This window comes from Coturnix japonica, unplaced genomic scaffold, assembly GCF_054131305.1.
Source record: "Coturnix japonica strain WE unplaced genomic scaffold, WE-NBRP24 Scf101, whole genome shotgun sequence".
Lineage (NCBI taxonomy): Eukaryota > Metazoa > Chordata > Aves > Galliformes > Phasianidae > Coturnix > Coturnix japonica.
In genome coordinates, this window is record NW_028189004.1 from 77,794 (window position 1) to 98,429 (window position 20,636).

At 51.0% G+C, this 20,636-nt stretch overlaps 1 protein-coding gene across 1 annotated transcript in view; it reads right to left on the minus strand.

The window, feature by feature from the left end:
- Nucleotides 1-20,636, minus strand: part of C3 (complement C3) — a 105,247-nt gene that overhangs the window by 12,375 nt on the left and 72,236 nt on the right. Inside the window, exons 17-29 of the mRNA XM_085534836.1 lie at nt 18,876-19,073; nt 16,194-16,305; nt 14,494-14,579; nt 13,062-13,201; nt 12,775-12,987; nt 11,455-11,521; nt 11,019-11,105; nt 10,726-10,929; nt 8,560-8,635; nt 5,743-5,902; nt 4,260-4,355; nt 2,567-2,717; nt 1,067-1,230 (exon numbers count right to left, since the gene is read on the minus strand). Coding sequence (XP_085390962.1) covers nt 1,067-1,230; nt 2,567-2,717; nt 4,260-4,355; nt 5,743-5,902; nt 8,560-8,635; nt 10,726-10,929; nt 11,019-11,105; nt 11,455-11,521; nt 12,775-12,987; nt 13,062-13,201; nt 14,494-14,579; nt 16,194-16,305; nt 18,876-19,073 — 1,754 coding nt within the window. The remainder of the gene's footprint in view (nt 1-1,066; nt 1,231-2,566; nt 2,718-4,259; nt 4,356-5,742; nt 5,903-8,559; nt 8,636-10,725; nt 10,930-11,018; nt 11,106-11,454; nt 11,522-12,774; nt 12,988-13,061; nt 13,202-14,493; nt 14,580-16,193; nt 16,306-18,875; nt 19,074-20,636) is intronic.

The window sequence follows — 20,636 nt, forward strand, 5'->3', positions numbered from 1 at the left end:
CCATAAAGGTTTGGGTTATGGGGCAGCAAATGGGGTGGTGGCCTGCTGGGACACGGAGGGCAATGAGGGGTTATGGGGCAGCAGATGGGGTGCTAACCCAGGATGGTGGCCTGCGGGACATGGGGGGCACCAATGGGTTATGGGGCAGCAGATGGGGTGCTAACCCCATAAAGGTTTGGGTTATGGGGCAGCAGATGGGGTGCTAACCCCATAAAGGTTTTGGTTATGGGGCAGCAGATGGGGTGGGAACACCAGGATGGTGGCCTGTGGGGACATGGGGGGCAATGAGGGGTTATGGGGCAGCAGATGGGGTGGTAACAACATAAAGGTTTGGGTTATGGGGCAGCAGATGGGGTGGTAACCCCATAAAGGTCTTGGTTATGGGGCAGCAGATGGGGTGGAACACCAGGATGGTGGCCTGTGGGGACATGGGGGGCACCAATGGGTTATGGGGCAGCAGATGGGGTGGTAACCCCATAAAGGTTTGAGTTATGGGGCAGCAGATGGGGTGGTAACCCCATAAAGGTTTTGGTTATGGGGCAGCAGTTGGGGTGGTAACCCCATAAAGGTTTTGGTTGTGGGGCAGCAGATGGGGTGGTAACCCCATAAAGGTTTTGGTTATGGGGCAGCAGTTGGGGGTGTCCCCATAGGACATGATGTGGCCCCAAAGGACCAGATGTGTCCCCATAGGACATGATGTGTCCCCATAGGGCCATATGTGTCCCCATAGGGCCATATGTGTCCCTATAGGACATGATGTGTCCCCATAGGACCATATGAGTCCCCATAGAGCCATATGCGTCCCTATAGGACCAGATGTGTCCCCAAAGGACCCAACATGACCCCAAAGGACATGACAAGACCCCAAAGGACCCCACACATCCTATGGGTCCCCAAGCTCTCACACATAGGGTGTCCTCAAGGGTCCCCACGGCCACCAGCTGCCCCTTATCACCCAACCCCAACCCATAGATCCATTGCCCCCCAACCCAGAGCTCCATTCCCCCTCATGGACCCGAGGTTGTGGGGCAGGGGGGGTTGGTTGGGGGGCTGTTCTGTGTCCCACCTGTGTGGACCCGTAGCCACCACCGAAGTAGTTCTGCTGGGCCAACCAACGGACCACGGGCCCCGTCAGCTCCGTCTTCTCCATCTGCAGCAAAGCCAGCAGAGCGTACGACGTGCCCTCGATGTTGTACGTGTGGGCGTCGCGTTCGGCCCAATGGGAACCGTCTGGGGGGCACCGAGGCCTCAGCATCACCCAAATGGATCCCCTATAAACCCCCCAACCCAGCCCTATGGAGGGATGTGGGGATGTGGAGAGAGGGAGGAGGATATGGGGGTCTGGAGGGATATGGGGGCATGGGGGGACGTGGAGAGATGGAATGATGTGAGGACATGGAGGGACGTGGAGAGATGGAAGGGGGACATGGAGGGACGTGGGGACATGGAGGGACATGGAGGGACACGGAGAGATGGAAGAAGGACATGGAGGGAGATGGAGAGAGAGAGGAGGACATGGGGATCTGTAGGGGCATGGGGAGATGGGGGGACATGAGGACATGGAGGGACATGGAGGGAGATGGAGAGAGATAGGGGGACATGGAGGGACATGGACGGAGATAGAAGGGGGACAAGGAGGGATATGGAGAGAGATGGGAGGATATGGGGGTCTATAGGGGTATGGGGGCATGGGGGGACAAGGAGAGATGGAAGGACGTGAGGATGGGTGCCATCTGGGGGGCATCGAGGCCTCAGCATCATCCAGAGGGGATATGGGGGATATGGGCGGATATGGGGGATATGGGGGATATGGGGGATATGGGGGGATATGGGGGATATGGGGGGATACGGGGGATATGGGGGATATGGGGGATATGGGGGATATGGGGGGTATGGGGTCTATAGGGGGCTGGGGGCATGGGGGCACACGGAGGGATGGAAGGAGGACATGGAGGGACATGGAGGGAGATGGAAGAAGGACATGGAGGGAGATGGAGGGAGATGGAGAGAGATGGGGGGACATGGAGGGACATGGAGGGACACAGAGAGATGGAAGAAGGACATAAGGACATGGAAGGAGATGGAGAGAGATGGAAGGAGGACATGGAGGGAGATGGAGAGAGAAGGGGGACAAGGAGGGATATGGAGAGAGATGGGAGGATATGGGGGGTCTATAGGGGGGTGGGGGCATGGGGGGACATGGAGGGATGGAAGGAGGACATGGAGGGAGATGGAGGGACTTGAGGACATGGAGGGAGATGGAGGGAGATGGAGGGAGATGGAGGGAGATGGAGGGAGATGGTGATATAGAAGGACATGGAGAGACATGAGGACAAGGAGGGAGATGGAAGGAGGACATGGAGGGAGATGGAGGGACATGGAGGGACATGGAGGGAGATGGAGGGAGATGGAAGGACATGGAGGGAGATGGAGGGACATGGAGGGAGATGGAGGGATGTGGAGGGAGATGGAGGGACATGGAGGGACATGGAGGGAGATGGAGGGACAAGGACCCCCAGCCCCCCCCCCCCCCCGCCCCATATTTTGCCCCCTTTGTCTCCATCACCTTTGGAGAACTTCATCAGCTCCCTCTCACTGTTGAGTTTCCCCGTCAAAGCCAAAGCGTACGAGCTCAGAGCCACCGTGTAGGGCCGGGCCAGGGCCTGGTACTTGCGGGTCAGGTACTCGGAGGCTTTAGCGATGCTCCCATCCAGGCTCTGGGCACAAAGGGGGACGACGGGGGGGCTCAGGGGGCTCGTATAGGGGTTGAGCACCTCTCAACACCGACCCCATAGGGAGATGGGCATTGGGATGGACTCCGACCCCATATAATGATGAACACTGGGATGGTTCCCAGCCCTATAGGGTGATGGACATTGGGATGGTTCCGACCCCATATAATGATAAACACTGGGATGGTTCCCAGCCCTATAGGGAGATGGACATTGGGATGGTTCCCAGCCCTATAGGGAGATGGACATTGGGATGGTTCCCAGCCCTATAGGGAGATGGACATTGGGATGGTTCTGACCCCATATAATGACGAACACTGGGATGGTTCCCAGCCCTATAGGGTGGTGGACATTGGGATGGTTCACAGCCCTATAGGGAGATGGACATTGGGATGGTTCCCAGCCCTATAGGGTGATGGACATTGGGATGGTTCCCAGCCCTATAGGGTGATGGACATTGGGATGGTTCACAGCCCTATAGGGTGATGGACATTGGGATGGTTCCCAGCCCTATAGGGTGATGGACATTGGGATGGTTCCCAGCCCTATAGGGTGATGGACATTGGGATGGTTCCCAGCCCTATAGGGTGATGGACATTGGGATGGTTCCCAACCCTATAGGGAGATGGACATGGGGATGGTTCCCAGCCCTATAGGGTGATGGACATTGGGATGGTTCCCAGCCCTATAGGGTGATGGACATTGGGATGGTTCCAACCCCATATGGTGATGGACATTGGGATGGTTCCCAACCCTATAGGGTAATGAACATTGGGATGGTTCCCAACCCTATAGGGTGATGGACATTGGGATGGTTCTGACCCCATATAATGGTGAACATTGGGATGGTACCCAGCCCTATAGGGTGATGGACACTGGGATGGTTCACAGCCCTATAGGGTGATGGACATTGGGATGGTTCCCAGCCCTATAGGGTGATGGACATTGGGATGGTTCCCAGCCCTATAGGGTGATGGACATTGGGATGGTTCACAGCCCCATATGGTGATGGACATTGGGATGGTTCCCAACCCTATAGGGAGATGGACATTGGGATGGTTCACAGCCCTATAGGGTGATGGACATTGGGATGGTTCCCAGCCCTATAGGGTGATGGACATTGGGATGGTTCTGACCCCATATGGTGATGGACATTGGGATGGTTCCCAGCCCTATAGGGAGATGAACATTGGGATGGATCCCAACCCCATATAATGATGAACATTGGGATGGTTCCCGACCCCATATGGTGATGGACATTGGGATGGTTCCCAACCCCATAGGGTGATGAACATTGGGATGGTTCCCAGCCCTATATGGTGATGGACATTGGGATGGTTCCCAGCCCTATAGGGAGATGAACATTGGGATGGATCCCAACCCCATATAATGATGAACATTGGGATGGTTCCCAGCCCCATAGGGTGATGAACATTGGGACGGTCCCCACCCCCCTGACCCCATATAATGGTTAACACTGGGATGGTTCCCACCCAGCCCCATATGCTGAACATTGGGGTCACTCACTTTCACGTAGTTCTTGCAGATCTTTTGGGATTCCTGCAGCGCGGTGAGGACAAAGGCCGTCAGGGAAACCTCGGGCTCAGCCCCGTGATAACCACCCTACAAAATGAGGCAAAAAACCTCCGATTTGGGGCTGTTTCACAACCCAACTCTTGTCCCCATCCCTCAATGCAGTTCTGTTTGCCCACAGCTCAGTCCTAAAGCCCGTCCTTGAGCCTATGGGTCTTGATCAGGACAAGGTTTGGGGTCTTGATCATGAATAGGGACAAGGTTATGGGTCCCCCCACCCCATACTTCCATCTCAATGGGTCCTGATTACGAATAGGGACAAGGTTATGGGTCCCCCCACCCCATATCTACATCTCAGTGGGTCTTGATCATGTATAGGGTCAAGGTTTTGGGTCCCCCCACCCCATATCTCCATCTCAATGGGTCTTGATGATTATAGGGACAAGTTTTGGGGTCCCCCCACCCCATATCTACATCTCAGTGGGTCTTGATCATGTATAGGGACAAGGTTTTGGGTCCCGCCCATCCCCACCCCATACCACCATCTCAATGGGTCTTGATCATGTATAGGGACAAGTTTTGGGGTCCCCCCACCCCATATCTCCATCTCAATGGGTCTTGATCATGTATAGGGACAAGGTTTTAGGTCCACCTCACCCCATATCTCCATCTCAATGGGTCTTGATTACGAATAGGGACAAGGTTTTGGGTCCCCCCACCCCATATCTCCATCTCAGTGGGTCTTGATCATGTATAGGGACAAGTTTTGGGGTCCCCCCACCCCATATCTCCATCTCAATGGGTCTTGATCACTAATAGGGACAAGGTTTGGGGTCCCTCCTCCCCATCGCCACCCCATATCTCCATCTCAATGGGTCTTGATTACAAATAGGGACAAGGTTATGGGTCCCCGTCATCCCCACCCCATATCTCTGTATCAATGGGTCTTGATCATGTATAGGGACAAGGTTTTAGGTCCACCTCACCCCATATCTCCATCTCAATGGGTCTTGATCATGTATAGGGACAAGTTTTGGGGTCCCCCCACCCCATATCTCCATCTCAATGGGTCTTGATCATGTATAGGGACAAGTTTTGGGGTCCCCCCCATTCCCCACCCCATATCTCCATCTCAATGGGTCTTGATCATGTATAGGGACAAGGTTTTGGGTCCCCCCACCCCATATCTCCATCTCAATGGGTCTTGATCATGAATAGGGACAAGGTTTTGGGTCCCCCCACCCCATATCTCCATCTCAATGGGTCTTGATCTCAAATAGGGACAAGGTTATGGGTCCCCCCACCCCATATCTCCATCTCAATGGGTATTGATGATGATAGGGACAAGGGTCCCCCTCCATACCAGCATCTCAATGGGTCTTGATCATGTATAGGGACAAGTTTTGGGGTCCCCCCACCCCATATCTCCATCTCAATGGGTATTGATGATGATAGGGACAAGGCTCCCCCTCCATACCAGCATCTCCTTATGGATGACGGGAGCATCCTCTTGGAACAGCCCATCTGGTTTCTGCTTCTCCAGGATGAGCCACTTGATGGCCCCACAAATCACCTCCGGTTTGATGTCCACCATGTTGATGGCCATGGCGAACACCTTGGCCACGTAGGCTGTCAACCTATGGAGGGGATAAGGCGGGGTTGAGTCCTACAGCGTCACCCCACGGTGGTGGGGGTGATGGTCATGGTCATGGTCATGGTCTTGGTGATGATGATGGTGATGGTGATGATGGTGATGGTGATAGTGATGGTGATGGTGATAGTGATGGTGATGATGGTGATGGTGATGATGATGGTGATGATGGTGTTGATGGCGATGATGGTGGTGATGGTGATGGCGATGATGGTGGTGGTGAGGATGGTGGTGACGGTGATGACGGTGATGGTGATGGTGGTGATGGTGATGGTGGTGATGATGATGGTGATGGTGATGGTGATGATGGCGATGGTGATGATGGTCAAGGTCATGGTCATGGTGTTGGTGATGATGGTAGTGGTGGTGATGGTGATGGCGATGATGATGGTGATGATGGTGATGGTGATGATGGTGATGGCAATGATGATGGTGATGATGATGGTCATGGTGGTGATGGTGATGATGGTGGTGATGGTCATGGTCATGGTCATGATGTTGGTGATGGTGATGGTGGTGATGATGGTGGTAATGGTGATAATGATGATGATGGTGGTGGTGGTGATGGTGATGGTGATGATGGTGGTGGCAGTGATGGTAGTGATGATGGTGATGATGGTGATGGTGATAATGGTGATAGTGATGATGGTGGTGGTGGTGATGATGATGATGGTGATGGTGATAGTGATGGTGGTGATGATGGTGATGGTGGTGGTCATGGTCATGGTGTTGGTGATGATGATGATGATGGTGATGGTGGTGACGGTGATGGTGGTGATGATGATGATGGTGACGATGGTGATGGTGATGGTGGTGATGGTGATGGTGGTGATGATGGTGATGGTGATGATGGTGATGGTGATGGTGGTGATGGTGATGATGGTAGTGATGGTGATGGTGGTGATGGTGACGATAATGATGGTGTTGATGGTGATGATGGTGATGGTGGTGGCGGCGATGATGGTGGTGATGGTGATGGTCATGCTCATGGTGTTGGTGATGATGGTGGTGATGGTGACCATGATGGTGACCATGATGGTGGAGGTGTTAATGGTGATGTTGGTGATGATGATGGTGGTGATAGTGATGATGGTGGTAGTATAATGGTGATGATGATGGTGATGGTGCTGGTGATGATGGTGGTCATGGTGTTGGTGGTGGTGATGGTGGTGGTGGTGATGGTGGTGATGGTGATGGTCATGGTGTTGATGGTGGTGGTGATGGTAGTGATTGTGATAGTGGTGATGGTGATGATGATGATGGTGACCATGATGGTGATTATGGTGATGGTGTTGATGGTGGTGATAGTGGTGATGGTTGTGATGGTGATGGTGGTGACGATGGTGATGGTGGTTATGATGGTGGTGATGGTGGTGATTATGGTGGTGGTGGTGATGGTGATGATGGTGGTGGTGGTGATGGTGATGATGGTGGTGGTGGTAGTGGTGGTGGTGATGGCAGTGATGGTGATGATAATGGTGATGATGGTGGTGATGGTGATGATGGTCATGCTGTTGGTGATGGTGGTGATGGTGGTGGTGATAATGGTGATGGTCATGGTGATGGTGGTGGTGATGATGGTGATGCTGATGGTGATGGTCATGGTGTTGGTGATGATGGTGATGATGGTGGTGATGATGATCATGGTGATGGTGTTGGTGATGATGGTGATGATGGTGATGATGATGGTAATGGTGATGGTGGTGATGGTGGTGATGGTCATGGTCATGGTCATAGTGATGGTGATGGTGGTGGTGGTGGTGATGGTGGTGGTGATGGTGATGGTGTTGGTGATGATGGTCATGGTGGTGATGGTGGTGATAATGATGATGATGGTGTTGATGATGGTGATGGTGATGGTGGTGATGGTGATAATGGTGATAATGGTTATGGTGGTGATAGTGATGGTGGTAATAGTGGTGATGGTCATGGTCATAGTGATGGTGGTGGTGATGGTTGTGGTGGTGGTGCTAATGGTGATGGTGGTGTTGATGGTCATGGTCATGGTCATAGTCATGGTGTTGATGGTAGTGATGGTGGTGGTGATGGTAGTGATTGTGATAGTGGTGATGGTGGTGATGGTGATGGTGGTGATGATGGTGATGGTGGTTATGATGGTGGTGATGGTGGTGATTATGGTGGTGGTGGTGATGGTGATGATGGTGGTGGTGGTAGTGGTGGTGGTGATGGCAGTGATGGTGATGATAATGGTGATGATGGTGGTGATGGTGATGATGGTCATGCTGTTGGTGATGGTGGTGATGGTGGTGGTGATAATGGTGATGGTCATGGTGTTGGTGATGATGGTGATGGTGGTGGTGATGATGATCATGGTGATGGTGTTGGTGATGATGGTGATGATGATGGTGATGGTCATGGTGTTGGTGGTGATGATGGTGGTAATGGTGATAATGATGATGATGGTGATGGCGATGGTGATGATGGTGATGGTGGTCATTGTGGCAATAGTGATGGTGGTAATAGTGGTGATGGTCATGGTCATAGTCATGGTGTTGATGGTAGTGATGGTGGTGGTGATGGCAGTGATTGTGATAGTGGTGATGATGGTGATGGTGGTGATGGTGGTGGTGATGGTGGTGATGGTGATGATGATGATGGTAACGGTGGGACTGGGACCCTCACCATGTGCTGGACGGGCGGTTATTGAAGGCAGCGAACGAGCCGTCCTCTTTGCGGAAGGCGAGTTGTTGTGTGTAACCTGGTGGGAAGGAGGCGGCTGGTCAATGCGAGGGGCTCCTAGGGATGGTCTCAGGCCACCGACCCCTTGTGGTGCCCATCCCAGTATGGACCAGTAGATCTAGAAATCCCCAAACTGGGAGCACCCAACCAATGTGAATGGGTTGGAGCTACGCGGTCCCTTCCAACCCAACCCATTCCGTGGTTCTATGACCTTTAAGGACCCTTCCAACCCGAATCAATTCAGGATTCCAAGGTTCTATGATCTTTAAGGTCCCTTCCAACCCATTCCATGGTTCTATGACCTTTAAGGACCCTTCCAACCCAACCCATTCTATCACTCCATGACCTTTAAGGACCCTTCAACCCGAATCAATTCAGGATTCCAAGGTTCTATGATCTTTAAGGACCCTTCCAACCCAGTCTTTGATTCTATGACCTTTAAGGACCCTTCCAACTCAAATCAATTCAGGATTCCAAGGTTCTATGATCTTTAAGGTCCCTTCCAACCCATTCTATGACTCTATGACCTTTAAGGACCCTTCCAACTCAAACCAATTCAGGATTCCAAGCTTCTGTGATCTTTAAGGTCCTTTCCAACCTATTCTATGACTCTATGAATGGTCCTTCCAACCCAACCCATTCTATGGTTCTATGATCACAAAGGTCCCTTCCAACCCAACCCATTCCAAGGTTCTATGACCTTTAAGGACCCTTCAACCCGAATCAATTCAGGTCTCCAAGGTTCTATGACCTTTAAGGTCCCTTCCAACCCAACCCATTCTATGACTCCATGACCTTTAAGGACCCTTCAACCCGAATCAATTCAGGATTCCAAGGTTCTATGATCTTTAAGGACCCTTCCAACCCAACCCATTCTATGACTCCATGACCTTTAAGGACCCTTCAACCCGAATCAATTCAGGATTCCAAGGTTCTATGATCTTTAAGGACCCTTCCAACCCATTCTATGACTCCATGACCTTTAAGGTCCCTTCCAACCCGAATCAATTCAGGATTCCAGGGTTCTACAGTCATTATGATCCTTTCCAACCCATTCTATGACTCTACGAACTTTAAGGTCCCTTCCAACTCAACCCATTTCATGGTTCTATGATCTCAAAGGTCCCTTCCAACCCGAATCAATTCAGGTTTCCAAGGTTCTATGATCTTTAAGGACCCTTCCAACCCATTCTATGACTCTATGACCTTTAAGGACCCTTCCAACCCAACCCATTCTATGACTCTATGAAGGGCCCTTCCAACCCAACCCATTCTATGGCTCCATGACCTTCAAGGACCCTTCAACCCAAATCAGTTCAGGATTCCAAGGTTCTATGATCTTTAAGGACCCTTCCAACCCAGTCTCTGATTCTATGACCTTTAAGGTCCCTTCCAACCCGAATCAATTCAGGATTCCAAGGTTCTATGATCTTTAAGGACCCTTCCAACCCATTCTATGACTCCATGACCTTTAAGGACCCTTCAAACCGAATCAATTCAGGATTCCAAGGTTCTACAGTCATTAAGATCCTTTCCAACCCATTCTATGACTCTACAAACTTTAAGGTCCCTTCCAACTCAACCCATTCCATGGTTCTATGATCTCAAAGGTCCCTTCCAACCCAAATCATTTCAGGATTCCAAGGTTCTATGACCTTTAGGGACCCTTCCAACCCAGTCTTTGATTCTATGACCTTTAAGGTCCCTTCCAACCCGAATCAATTCAGGATTCCAAGGTTCTACAGTCATTAAGATCCTTTCCAACCCATTCTATGACTCTACGAACTTTAAGGTCCCTTCTAACCCAACCCATTCCATGGTTCTATGATCTCAAAGGTCCCTTCCAACCCAAATCATTTCAGGATTCCAAGGTTCTATGACCTTTAAGGACCCTTCCAACCCAGTCTTTGATTCTATGACCTTTAAGGTCCCTTCCAACCCGAATCAATTCAGGATTCCAAGGTTCTACAGTCATTAAGATCCCTTCCAACCCATTCTATGACTGTACGAACTTTAAGGTCCCTTCCAACCCACCCCATTCCGTGGTTGGAACCCGGTTCTATTCTGCCCCCCACAAGAGCCCTCTTTACCCCTCCAGGATTCTTTTACCCTTTTTAATCAACTCGATGGCCTCAGTGCGGCGGTGGATCCCGAAGGTCTCCCACTGCATCGTGCTGTCCAGGTAATGGACAGCGATGACGGTGGGCGTCATCCCAATCATGTTCTGCTCCCCACAGCCCGATGGGGTCACAATCAGGTGTTTCAGCTTGGTCCCATCGATGGCTTTCTCTACCAGGATGGACACGGGGTTACCTGGACCAGAGGAAAGGGAGATGTCAATGGGGAGAGTCTCGTCCCCCATTCCCAGCCCACCCCACACATCCTTTCTCCCATACGATCACCTTGAATGCTGACTTTGGTCTCCGACTCGGTGTTGGGGACGATGTCAGAGAGGTTTGCTGCTTCCACCTTCACTACTTGTACTCCATCTATGGGGCAGAGAGATCAGGATGGATGTGGGCGGCCCCAAATCCTTCTCCCCATCCCTGAGATGACCCAAACCCGCCCCACATCCACAGCAGGACATCTCTTATCCCCCCAGATGCTCCAGATCCACACCAGGATGTTCTTTCAGCATCTCCACTCCACAATAGGATGCCCTTGATCCCATTGATACCCAACAGGACAATCCTCACCCCTTGAGATAATCCAGCCCCATAGCGGCGCGCTATTTAGTCATATATCCACCCCACTTCACATCAATAGGGTTGTATCGCCCTATTTCCCTTCTCCCCCCATGGGATAAGAAGTCCATGGGACCAGGTAGGCACCACTCACTGTTTCCAAAATTCTTTGGGTCAAGCTCGACTATCTTCACTGTCTTCTCCAACCTCATCCCTTCAGGCTGCAAAGGGAAGAGACCCACATTTAATGTTCACTCCAAGTTTCCCCTTCCCAACCTCTCCATGTTGGCCAAGAAGGTTCTCCACTATCAACTGGGCCAAACTGGGACACCTCAAAGTGGGAGAAACCCAATAGACAACCCAGATAGGGGAGCCTTCATCGCTGGGTACCCAACATTGGGATGAATGAGGATGATGATGATGGAGTCCAGTGATATTTGAGGTCCCAGGTTGGCTAAGAAGGTTCTCCACTATCAACTGGGCCAAACTGGGATACCTCAAAGTGGGAGTAATCCAATAGACAACCCAGATAGGGGAGCCTTCATCGCTGGGTACCCAACATTGGGATGAATGAGGATGATGATGATGGAGTCCAGGGATATCTTAGGCCCAAGGTTGGCCAAGAAGGTTCTCCACTATCAACTGGGCCAAACTGGGACACCTCAAAGTGGGAGCGACCCAAGAGACAACCCAGATAGTGGAGCTTTCATCTCTGGGTATCCAACATTGGGATGAATGAGGATGATGATGATGGAGTCCAGGGATATCTGAGGTCCAAGGTTGGTCAAGAAGGTTCTCCACTATGAACTGGGCCAAACTGGGACACCTCAAAGTGGGAGCGACCCAAGAGACAACCCAGATAGTGGAGCCTTCATCTCTGGGTATCCAACATTGGGATGAATGAGGATGATGATGATGAAGTCCAGGGATATCTTAGGCCCAAGGTTGGCCAAGAAGGTTCTCCAGTATCAACTGGGCCAAACTGGGACACCTCAAAGTGGGAGAAACCCAATAGACAACCCAGATAGGGGAGCCTTCATCACTGGGTATCCAACATTGGGATGAATGAGGATGATGATGATGAAGTCCAGGGATATCTTAGGCCCAAGGTTGGCCAAGAAGGTTCTCCAGTATCAACTGGGCCAAACTGGGACACCTCAAAGTGGGAGAAACCCAATAGACAACCCAGATAGGGGAGCCTTCATCGTCGGGTACCCAACATTGGAATGAATGAGGATGATGATGATGAAGTCCAGGGATATCTTAGGCCCAAGGTTGGCCAAGAAGGTTCTCCACTATCAACTGGGCCAAACTGGGACACCTCAAAGTGGGAGTAACCCAATAGACAACCCAGATAGTGGAGCCTTCATCGTTGGGTACCCAACATTGGGATGAATGAGGATGATGATGATGATGGAGTCCAGGAGGAGATGGGGATATCTGAGGCCCAAGGTGGCATCGAGGCCTTACTTACCACCACCCTGAGCTTCTTCTTGACGCCATCAGACACGAAACTATCCCAGACAGCCGCCTTCACCTCCACGTCGTGCTGCCCCAACTGCAAGGGCACGATGACGAAGGGGACGGCGTGAGACGACTGCGGTTCCAACTGGAAGATCTGCTGGTAGCGAGTCTTGGAGGTGGACGCGCTGCATAGGGCTGGGTTGTACATCAGCTCCACACGTACCTATGGGGGTATAGATAGATATTGGGTCCAGGCTGCCATATATTGACCCATAAGTGGTGGAGTGAGGCACCCACCTTGATCTTGTTCTTCCAGTAGTTGTAGAGGATGGCGCGGACCTCCACCTGCTCGTTCCTCACCGCCGAGTAGGGCAGGCGTAGGTCAATGAAGAACTCCTTCATCACGGTGATCTCATAGGGGTCGGCCACGCAGAGCCCTATGGGGTGGGACCGAGGGGTTCAGGGTTACGAGCTGCTTTGGCCCCCTGTTGTATCCCCAAAGCTTTAGGGGGTCTCTCAAGTCTCCTTGAGTTCCTTCAAGACCCCTCAAGTCCCATAGAGTTTGGAATAGCAATCCAGGGTTACACTGGGTTATTGGAGACCCCTCAATATCCAAGTTAACCCCAATAGAGTTTGGAGACCCCTCAAGTCCCATAGAGGTCCATAGAGTTTGGAATAGCTCTCTAGGGTTACAAATCCCCCTCTCATTATAGAGACCCCCCAATATCCAAGTTAACCCCAATAGAGTCTGGAGACCCCTCAAGTCCCATAGAGGTCCATAGAGTTTGGAATAGCTCTCTAGGGTTCCAAATCCCCCTCTCATTTTGGAGACCCCCCAATACCCAAGTTAACCCCAATAGACTTTGGGGACCCGTTAAGTCCCATAGAGGTCCCCAAAGTTTGGAATAGCAATCCAGGGTTACATTGGGTTATTGGAGACCCCTCAATATCCAAGTTAACCCCAATAGAGTTTGGAGACCCCTCAAGTCCCATAGAGGTCCATAGAGTTTGGAATAGCTCTCTAGGGTTACAAATCCCCCTCTCATTATAGAGACCCCTCAATATCCAAGTTAACCCCAATAGAGTTTGGAGACCCCTCAAGTCCCATAGAGGTCCATAGAGTTTGGAATAGCTCTCTAGGGTTCCAAATCCCCCTCTCATTTTGGAGACCCCCCAATATCCAAGTTAACCCCAATAGAGTCTGGGGACCCTTCAAGTCCCATAGAGGTCCCCAAAGTCTGGAATAGCTCTTCAGGGTTACATTGGGTTATTGGAGACCCCTCAATATCCAAGTTAACCCCAATAGACTTTGGGGACCCCTCAAGTCCCATAGAGGTCCATAGAGTTTGGAATAGCTCTCTAGGGTTACAAATCCCCCTCTCATTTTGGAGACCCCCCAATATCCAAGTTAACCCCAATAGAGTCTGGGGACCCTTCAAGTCCCATAGAGGTCCCCAAAGTCTGGAATAGCTCTTCAGGGTTACATTGGGTTATTGGAGACCCCTCAATATCCAAGTTAACCCCAATAGACTTTGGAGACCCCTCAAGTCCCATAGAGGTCCATAGAGTTTGGAATAGCTCTCTAGGGTTCCAAATCCCCCTCTCATTATAGAGACCCCCTCAATAAACCCCTCCAGGTTTTGGGGACCCCTCAAATCCTAAAGTCCACCCCCAAGATCTGAGTGAGTCTTTTAGTACCGAGGAACCTCCTTCCATCTTCATCTCTTACCTTTCTTCTCAGAGAGGCTGATAGCCAGGACTTCCCAGGTGGTGATGGAGTCCTTCAGGTATACGGGCAGTGTCTTCGTGGAGATGCTGGAGGGGATGAAAACCATCCAGGGGGGTTAGAATTGGGACCAAGACTGGACAGAAGGGTTTAAGCAGCCAAAAAGTGGATTAGGATGGTCATAGCTTGATGATGGGGTGTAGGTGGCCTTGGAGATGGACTAAGGAGTCAATTGGTCCCAAAGCCAAGTGTTGACCAAGACCCAAGACCAATATGTTGACCTCATATAGACTGATGGAGTCGTGGCTTCTTGACCAAGACCAATATATTGACCTCATATAGACTGATGCAGTCATGGCTTGTTGACCAGGACCCAAACCAACATGTTGACTTCATATAGACTGATGGAGTCGTGGCTTCTTAACCAAGACCGATATATTGACCTCATATAGACTGATGGACTCATGGCTTCTTAACCAAGACCGATATATTGACCTCATATAGACTGAGGGACTCATGGCTTGTTGACCAAGACCAATATATTGACCTCATATAGACTGATGGAGTCATGGCTTCTTGACCAAGACCAATATATTGATCTCACATAGACTGATGGAGTCGTGGCTTCTTGACCAAGACCGATATATTGACCTCATATAGACTGAGGGACTCATGGCTTGTTGATCAAGACCAATATATTGACCTCATATAGACTGATGGAGTCATGGCTTCTTGACCAAGACCGATATATTGACCTCATATAGACTGATGGACTCGTGGCTTCTTAACCAAGACCAACATATTGACCTCATATAGATTAAGGGACTCATGGCCTCTTAACCAAGACCGATATATTGACCTCATATAGACTGAGGGACTCATGGCTTCTTGACCAAGACCGATATATTGATCTCATATAGACTGATGGACTCATGGTTTCTTAACCAAGACCGATATATTGACCTCATATAGACTGAGGGACTCATGGCTTCTTGACCAAGACCGATATATTGACCTCATATAGACTGATGGACTCATGGCCTGTTGACCAAGACCAATATATTGACCTCATATAGACTAAGGGACTCATGGCTTCTTAACCAAGACCCAAGACCAACATGTTCACCTCATATAGACTGATGGACTCATGGCTTCTTAAACAAGACCGATATATAGACCTCACATAGACTGATGCAGTCATGGCTTGTTGACCAGGACCCAAACCAACATGTTGACTTCATATAGACTGATGGAGTCGTGGCTTCTTAACCAAGACCAATATATTGACCTCATATAGACTGATGGACTCATGGCTTCTTAACCAAGACCGATATATTGACCTCATATAGACTGATGGACTCATGGCTTCTTAACCAAGACTGAAATATTGACCTCATATAGACTGATGGACTCATGGCTTCTTAACCAAGACCCAAGACCAATATATTGACCTCATATAGACTGATGGAGTCATGGCTTGTTGACCAAGACCGATATATAGACCTCATATAGACTGATGGACTCATGGCTTCTTAACCAAGACCGATATATTGACCTCATATAGACTGATGGACTCATGTCTTGATCCCAGTTTGGCCTTGTTGGGATCCGGAGCGCGTTGGGTGGGAGATGATGGATCCCCACATTGAGATACGGGGTGATGTCCATCTTTAGGCCTCTACTTGGTGCCATGTTGGACTCACCCCAGTTCATTGGGTGGCTCCGTCAGCTCCTCCACCTGCCATAACCAGCTCTCAGGGAAGAGGCTGCGGGACGTGATGTATTCGTCAGCCAGGAAGACGTCGTCCACCTCACCTGGGGATGGAAACAGCCCTCAAACCACATCCATGGCCAACGGGATCCCATCTGTTGGGTGGATCCCGCTTTATGGGCCATCATTGCCCAACCTTTACCCCAACATCCTCCAATTCTGGGCCATCATTGCCCTGAACATCCCCCCATTGCTGGGCCATCATTGCCCATCCTTTGCCTTAAAATCTCCCACTTTATGGGCCATCATTGCCCAACCCTTGCCTTGAGATCTCCCAGTTTCTGGGCCATCATTGCCCTGAACATCTCCCACTTTACAGGCCATCATTGCTCCAATCTTTGCCCCTTGATCTCCCAGTTTCTTGGCTATCATTGTCCTGAACATCTCCCACTTTCTGGGCCATCATTGTCCAACCTTTGCCCCAATATCTCCCAGTTTCTGGGCCATCATTGCCCATCCTTTGCCCATTGATCTCCCACTTTCCGGACCATCATTGCCCTGAACATCCTCCACTTTATGGGCCATCATTGCCCAACCTTTACCCCAACATCTCCCAGTTTCTGGGCCATCATTGCCCTGAACATCTCCCACTTTATGGGCCATCATTGCCCAACTTTTACCCCAATATCTCCCAGTTTCTGGGCCATCATTGCCCAACCTTGACCCCAGCATCTCCCAGTTACCCAACCTTTGGCCCATGAGATCCTATTTACTGGGCCATCATTGCCCAACCTTTACCCCAATATCTCCCACTTTCTGGGCCATCACTGCCCTGAACATCTCCCACTTTCTGGGCCATCATTGCCCAACCTTTACCCCAACATCTTCCAATTTTGGGCCATCATTGCCCATCCTTTGCCTTGAGATCTCCCACTTTCTGGGCCATCATTGCCCTGAACATCTCCCACTTTCTGGGCCATCATTGCCCAACCTTTACCCCAACATCTCCCATTTTATGGGCCATCATTGCCCTGAACATCCCCCACTTTCTGGGCCATCATCACCCCAACCTTTGCCCCAACATCCCCCACTTTCTGGGCCATCATTGCCCAACCTTTACCCCAACATCTCCCACTTTCTGGCCCGTCATCGCCCTGAACATCTCCCACTTTCTGGGCCATCATTTCCCAACCTTTGCCTTGAGATCTCCCACTTTCTGGGCCATCATTGCCCAACATTTGCCCCGACATCTCCCACTTTCTGGGCCATCATTGCCCAACCTTTACCCCAACATCTCCCACGTTCTTGGCCATCATTGCCCTGAACATCCCCCCATTGCTGGGCCATCATTGCCCAACCTTTGCCTTGAGATCTCCCACTTTCTGGGCCATCATTGCCCTGAACATCTCCCACTTTCTGGGCCATCACTGCCCAACCTTTACCCCAGCATCTTCCAATTTTGGGCCATCATTGCCCATCCTTTGCCTTGAGATCCCCCACTTTATGGGCCATCATTGCCCAACCTTTACCCCAACATCTCCCATTTTATGGGCCATCATTGCCCTGAACATCCCCCCATTGCTGGGCCATCATTGCCCAACCTTTACCCCAATATCTCCCAGTTTCTGGGCCATCATTGCCCTGAACATCCCCCACTTTCTGGGCCATCATTGCCCTGAACATCTCCCACTTTATGGGCCATCATTGCCCAACCTTTACCCCAATATCTCCCACTTTATGGGCCATCATTGCCCAACTTTTGCCCCAACATCCCCCACTTTCTGAGCCATCATTGTCCATCCTTTGCCTTGAGTTCCCCCGGTTTCTGGGCCATCATTGTCCAACATTTGCCCCGACATCTCCCATTTTCTGGGCCATCATTGCCCAACCTTTACCCCAACATCTCCCACGTTCTGGGCCATCATTGCCCTGAACATCTCCCACTTTCTGGGCCATCATCACCCCAACCTTTGCCCCAAATATCTCCCACTTTCTGGGCCATCATTGCCCTGAACATCTCCCACTTTCTGGGCCATCATTGCCCAACCTTTACCCCAATATCTCCCACTTTCTGGGCCATCATTGCCCTGAACATCTCCCACTTTATGGCCCATCATTGCCCAACCTTTACCCCAACATCCTCCAATCCTGGGCCATCATTGCCCAACCTTTACCCCAACATCTCTCAGTTTCTGGGCCATCATCACCCCAACCTTTACCCCAACATCTTCCAATTTTGGGCCAACATTGCCCATCCTTTGCCTTGAGATCTCCGACTTTCTGGGCCATCATTGCCCAACCTTTACCCCAATATCTCCCACTTTCTGGGCCATCACTGCCCAACATTTACCCCAACATCTCCCACTTTCTCGGCCATCATCACCCCAACCTTTACCCCAACATCTCCCACTTTCTGGGCCATCATTGCCCAACCTTTACCCCAACATCTCCCACTTTATGGGCCATCATTGCCCAACCTTTACCCCAATATCTCCCACTTTCTGGGCCATCATCACCGCACCTTTACCCCATCACCCCCCATCCAATTCTAAACCACCTCCCATCCCCTCCACCATCCCTCCCCCATCGCCCCCTCAATCCTCCCCACTCCCCCTTCCCACCCCCCATCCATTCCTCACCCCCTTCCCACCCCTCCATCCCCCCCATCACTTGCTTCGAGCCAGCTCGTATTGCAGCTCCCTCTCCTCCTCTCGGATCCCTTTGATGTAGAGGCAGCAATTGAGGAAGGCCTCGACGCAGGAGCTCCCATCCATGATGTACGTGGCCCTTTTCTCACAGCTGTAGCCCATCAGGTTGTCCTTCATCCCATCCTCGCAGCACTTACGTTGGTTCTTGTCGCTGTATTCGGACACTAGAAACACCGAAACAGCCCCAAAATGGCATCTGATATCATTGATATCATTGATATCAAGGCACCGGGCATGGAAGATGCTCTGGGGTCCATCAGGTCAAAGCAGCTGCTTAAGGGACCATACACCAGGGTCCCCATTGCCCCCTATTGGTCCCCATTGAAGCATATTGGTCCCCATTGAAACATATTGGCCCCCATTGCCATCTATTGATCCCCATTGCCCCATATAGGTCCCCATTGCCCCCTATTGGTCCCCATTGAAACATATTGGCCCCCATTGCCATTTATTGGTCCCCATTGAAATGTATTGGCCCCCATTGCCCCTGTTGGTCCCCATTGAAACATATTGGACCCCATTGCCCCCTATTGGTCTCCATTGAAACGTATTGGACCCCATTGCCCCCTATTGGTCCCCATTGAAATGTATTGGCCCACATTGCCCCTATTGGTCCCCATCCCCATTGAAATGTATTGGCCCCCATTGCCCCCTATTGGTCCCCATTGAAACATATTGGCCCCCATTGAAATGTATTGGCCCCCATTGCCACCTATTGGTCCCCATTGAAATGTATTGGCCCCCATTGCCACCTATTGGTCCCCATTGAAATGTATTGGCCCCCATTGCCCCCTATTGGTCCCCATTGACACCCATTGGTCCCCATTGAAACATATTGGCCCCCATTGCCACTCATTGATCCCCATAGGCCCCTATTGGTCCCCATTGAAAAGTATTGGCCCTCATTGCCACCTATAGGTTCCCATTGACACCTATGGGTCCCCATTGCCCCCTATTGGTCCCCATTGAAATGTATTGGCCCCCACTGAAACGTATTGGCCCCCATTGAAATGTATTGTCCCCCATTGCCCCCTATAGATCCCCATTGCCCCCTATTGGTCCCCATTGAAACGTATTGGCCCCCATTGCCCCCTATTGGCCCCCATTGAAGCATATTGGTTCCCATTGAAACATATTGGCCCCCATTGCTACCTATTGATCCCCATTGCCCCATATAGGTCCCCATTGCCCCCTATTGGTCCCCATTGAAACGTATTGGCCCCCATTGAAATGTATTGGCCCCCATTGCCACCTATAGGTCCCCATTGAAATGTATTGGCCCCCATTGAAGTGTATTGGCCCCCATTGCCACCTATAGGTCCCCATTGAAATGTATTGGCCCCCATTGACACCCATTGGTCCCCATTGAAACGTATTGGCCCCCATTGAAATGTATTGGCCCCCATTGCCACCTATAGGTCCCCATTGAAATGTATTGGCCCCCATTGAAGTGTATTGGCCCCCATTGCCACCTATAGGTCCCCATTGAAATGTATTGGCCCCCATTGACACCCATTGATCCCCATTGAAGCATATTGGTCCCCATTGAAATGTATTGGTCCCCATTGCCACCTATTGATCCCCATTGCCCCATATAGGTCCCCATTGCCCCCTATTGGTCCCCATTGAAATGTATTGGCCCCCATTGCCATTTATTGGTCCCCACTGAAATGTATTGGCCCCCATTGAAATGTATTGGCCCCCATTGCCCCCTACTGGCCCCCATT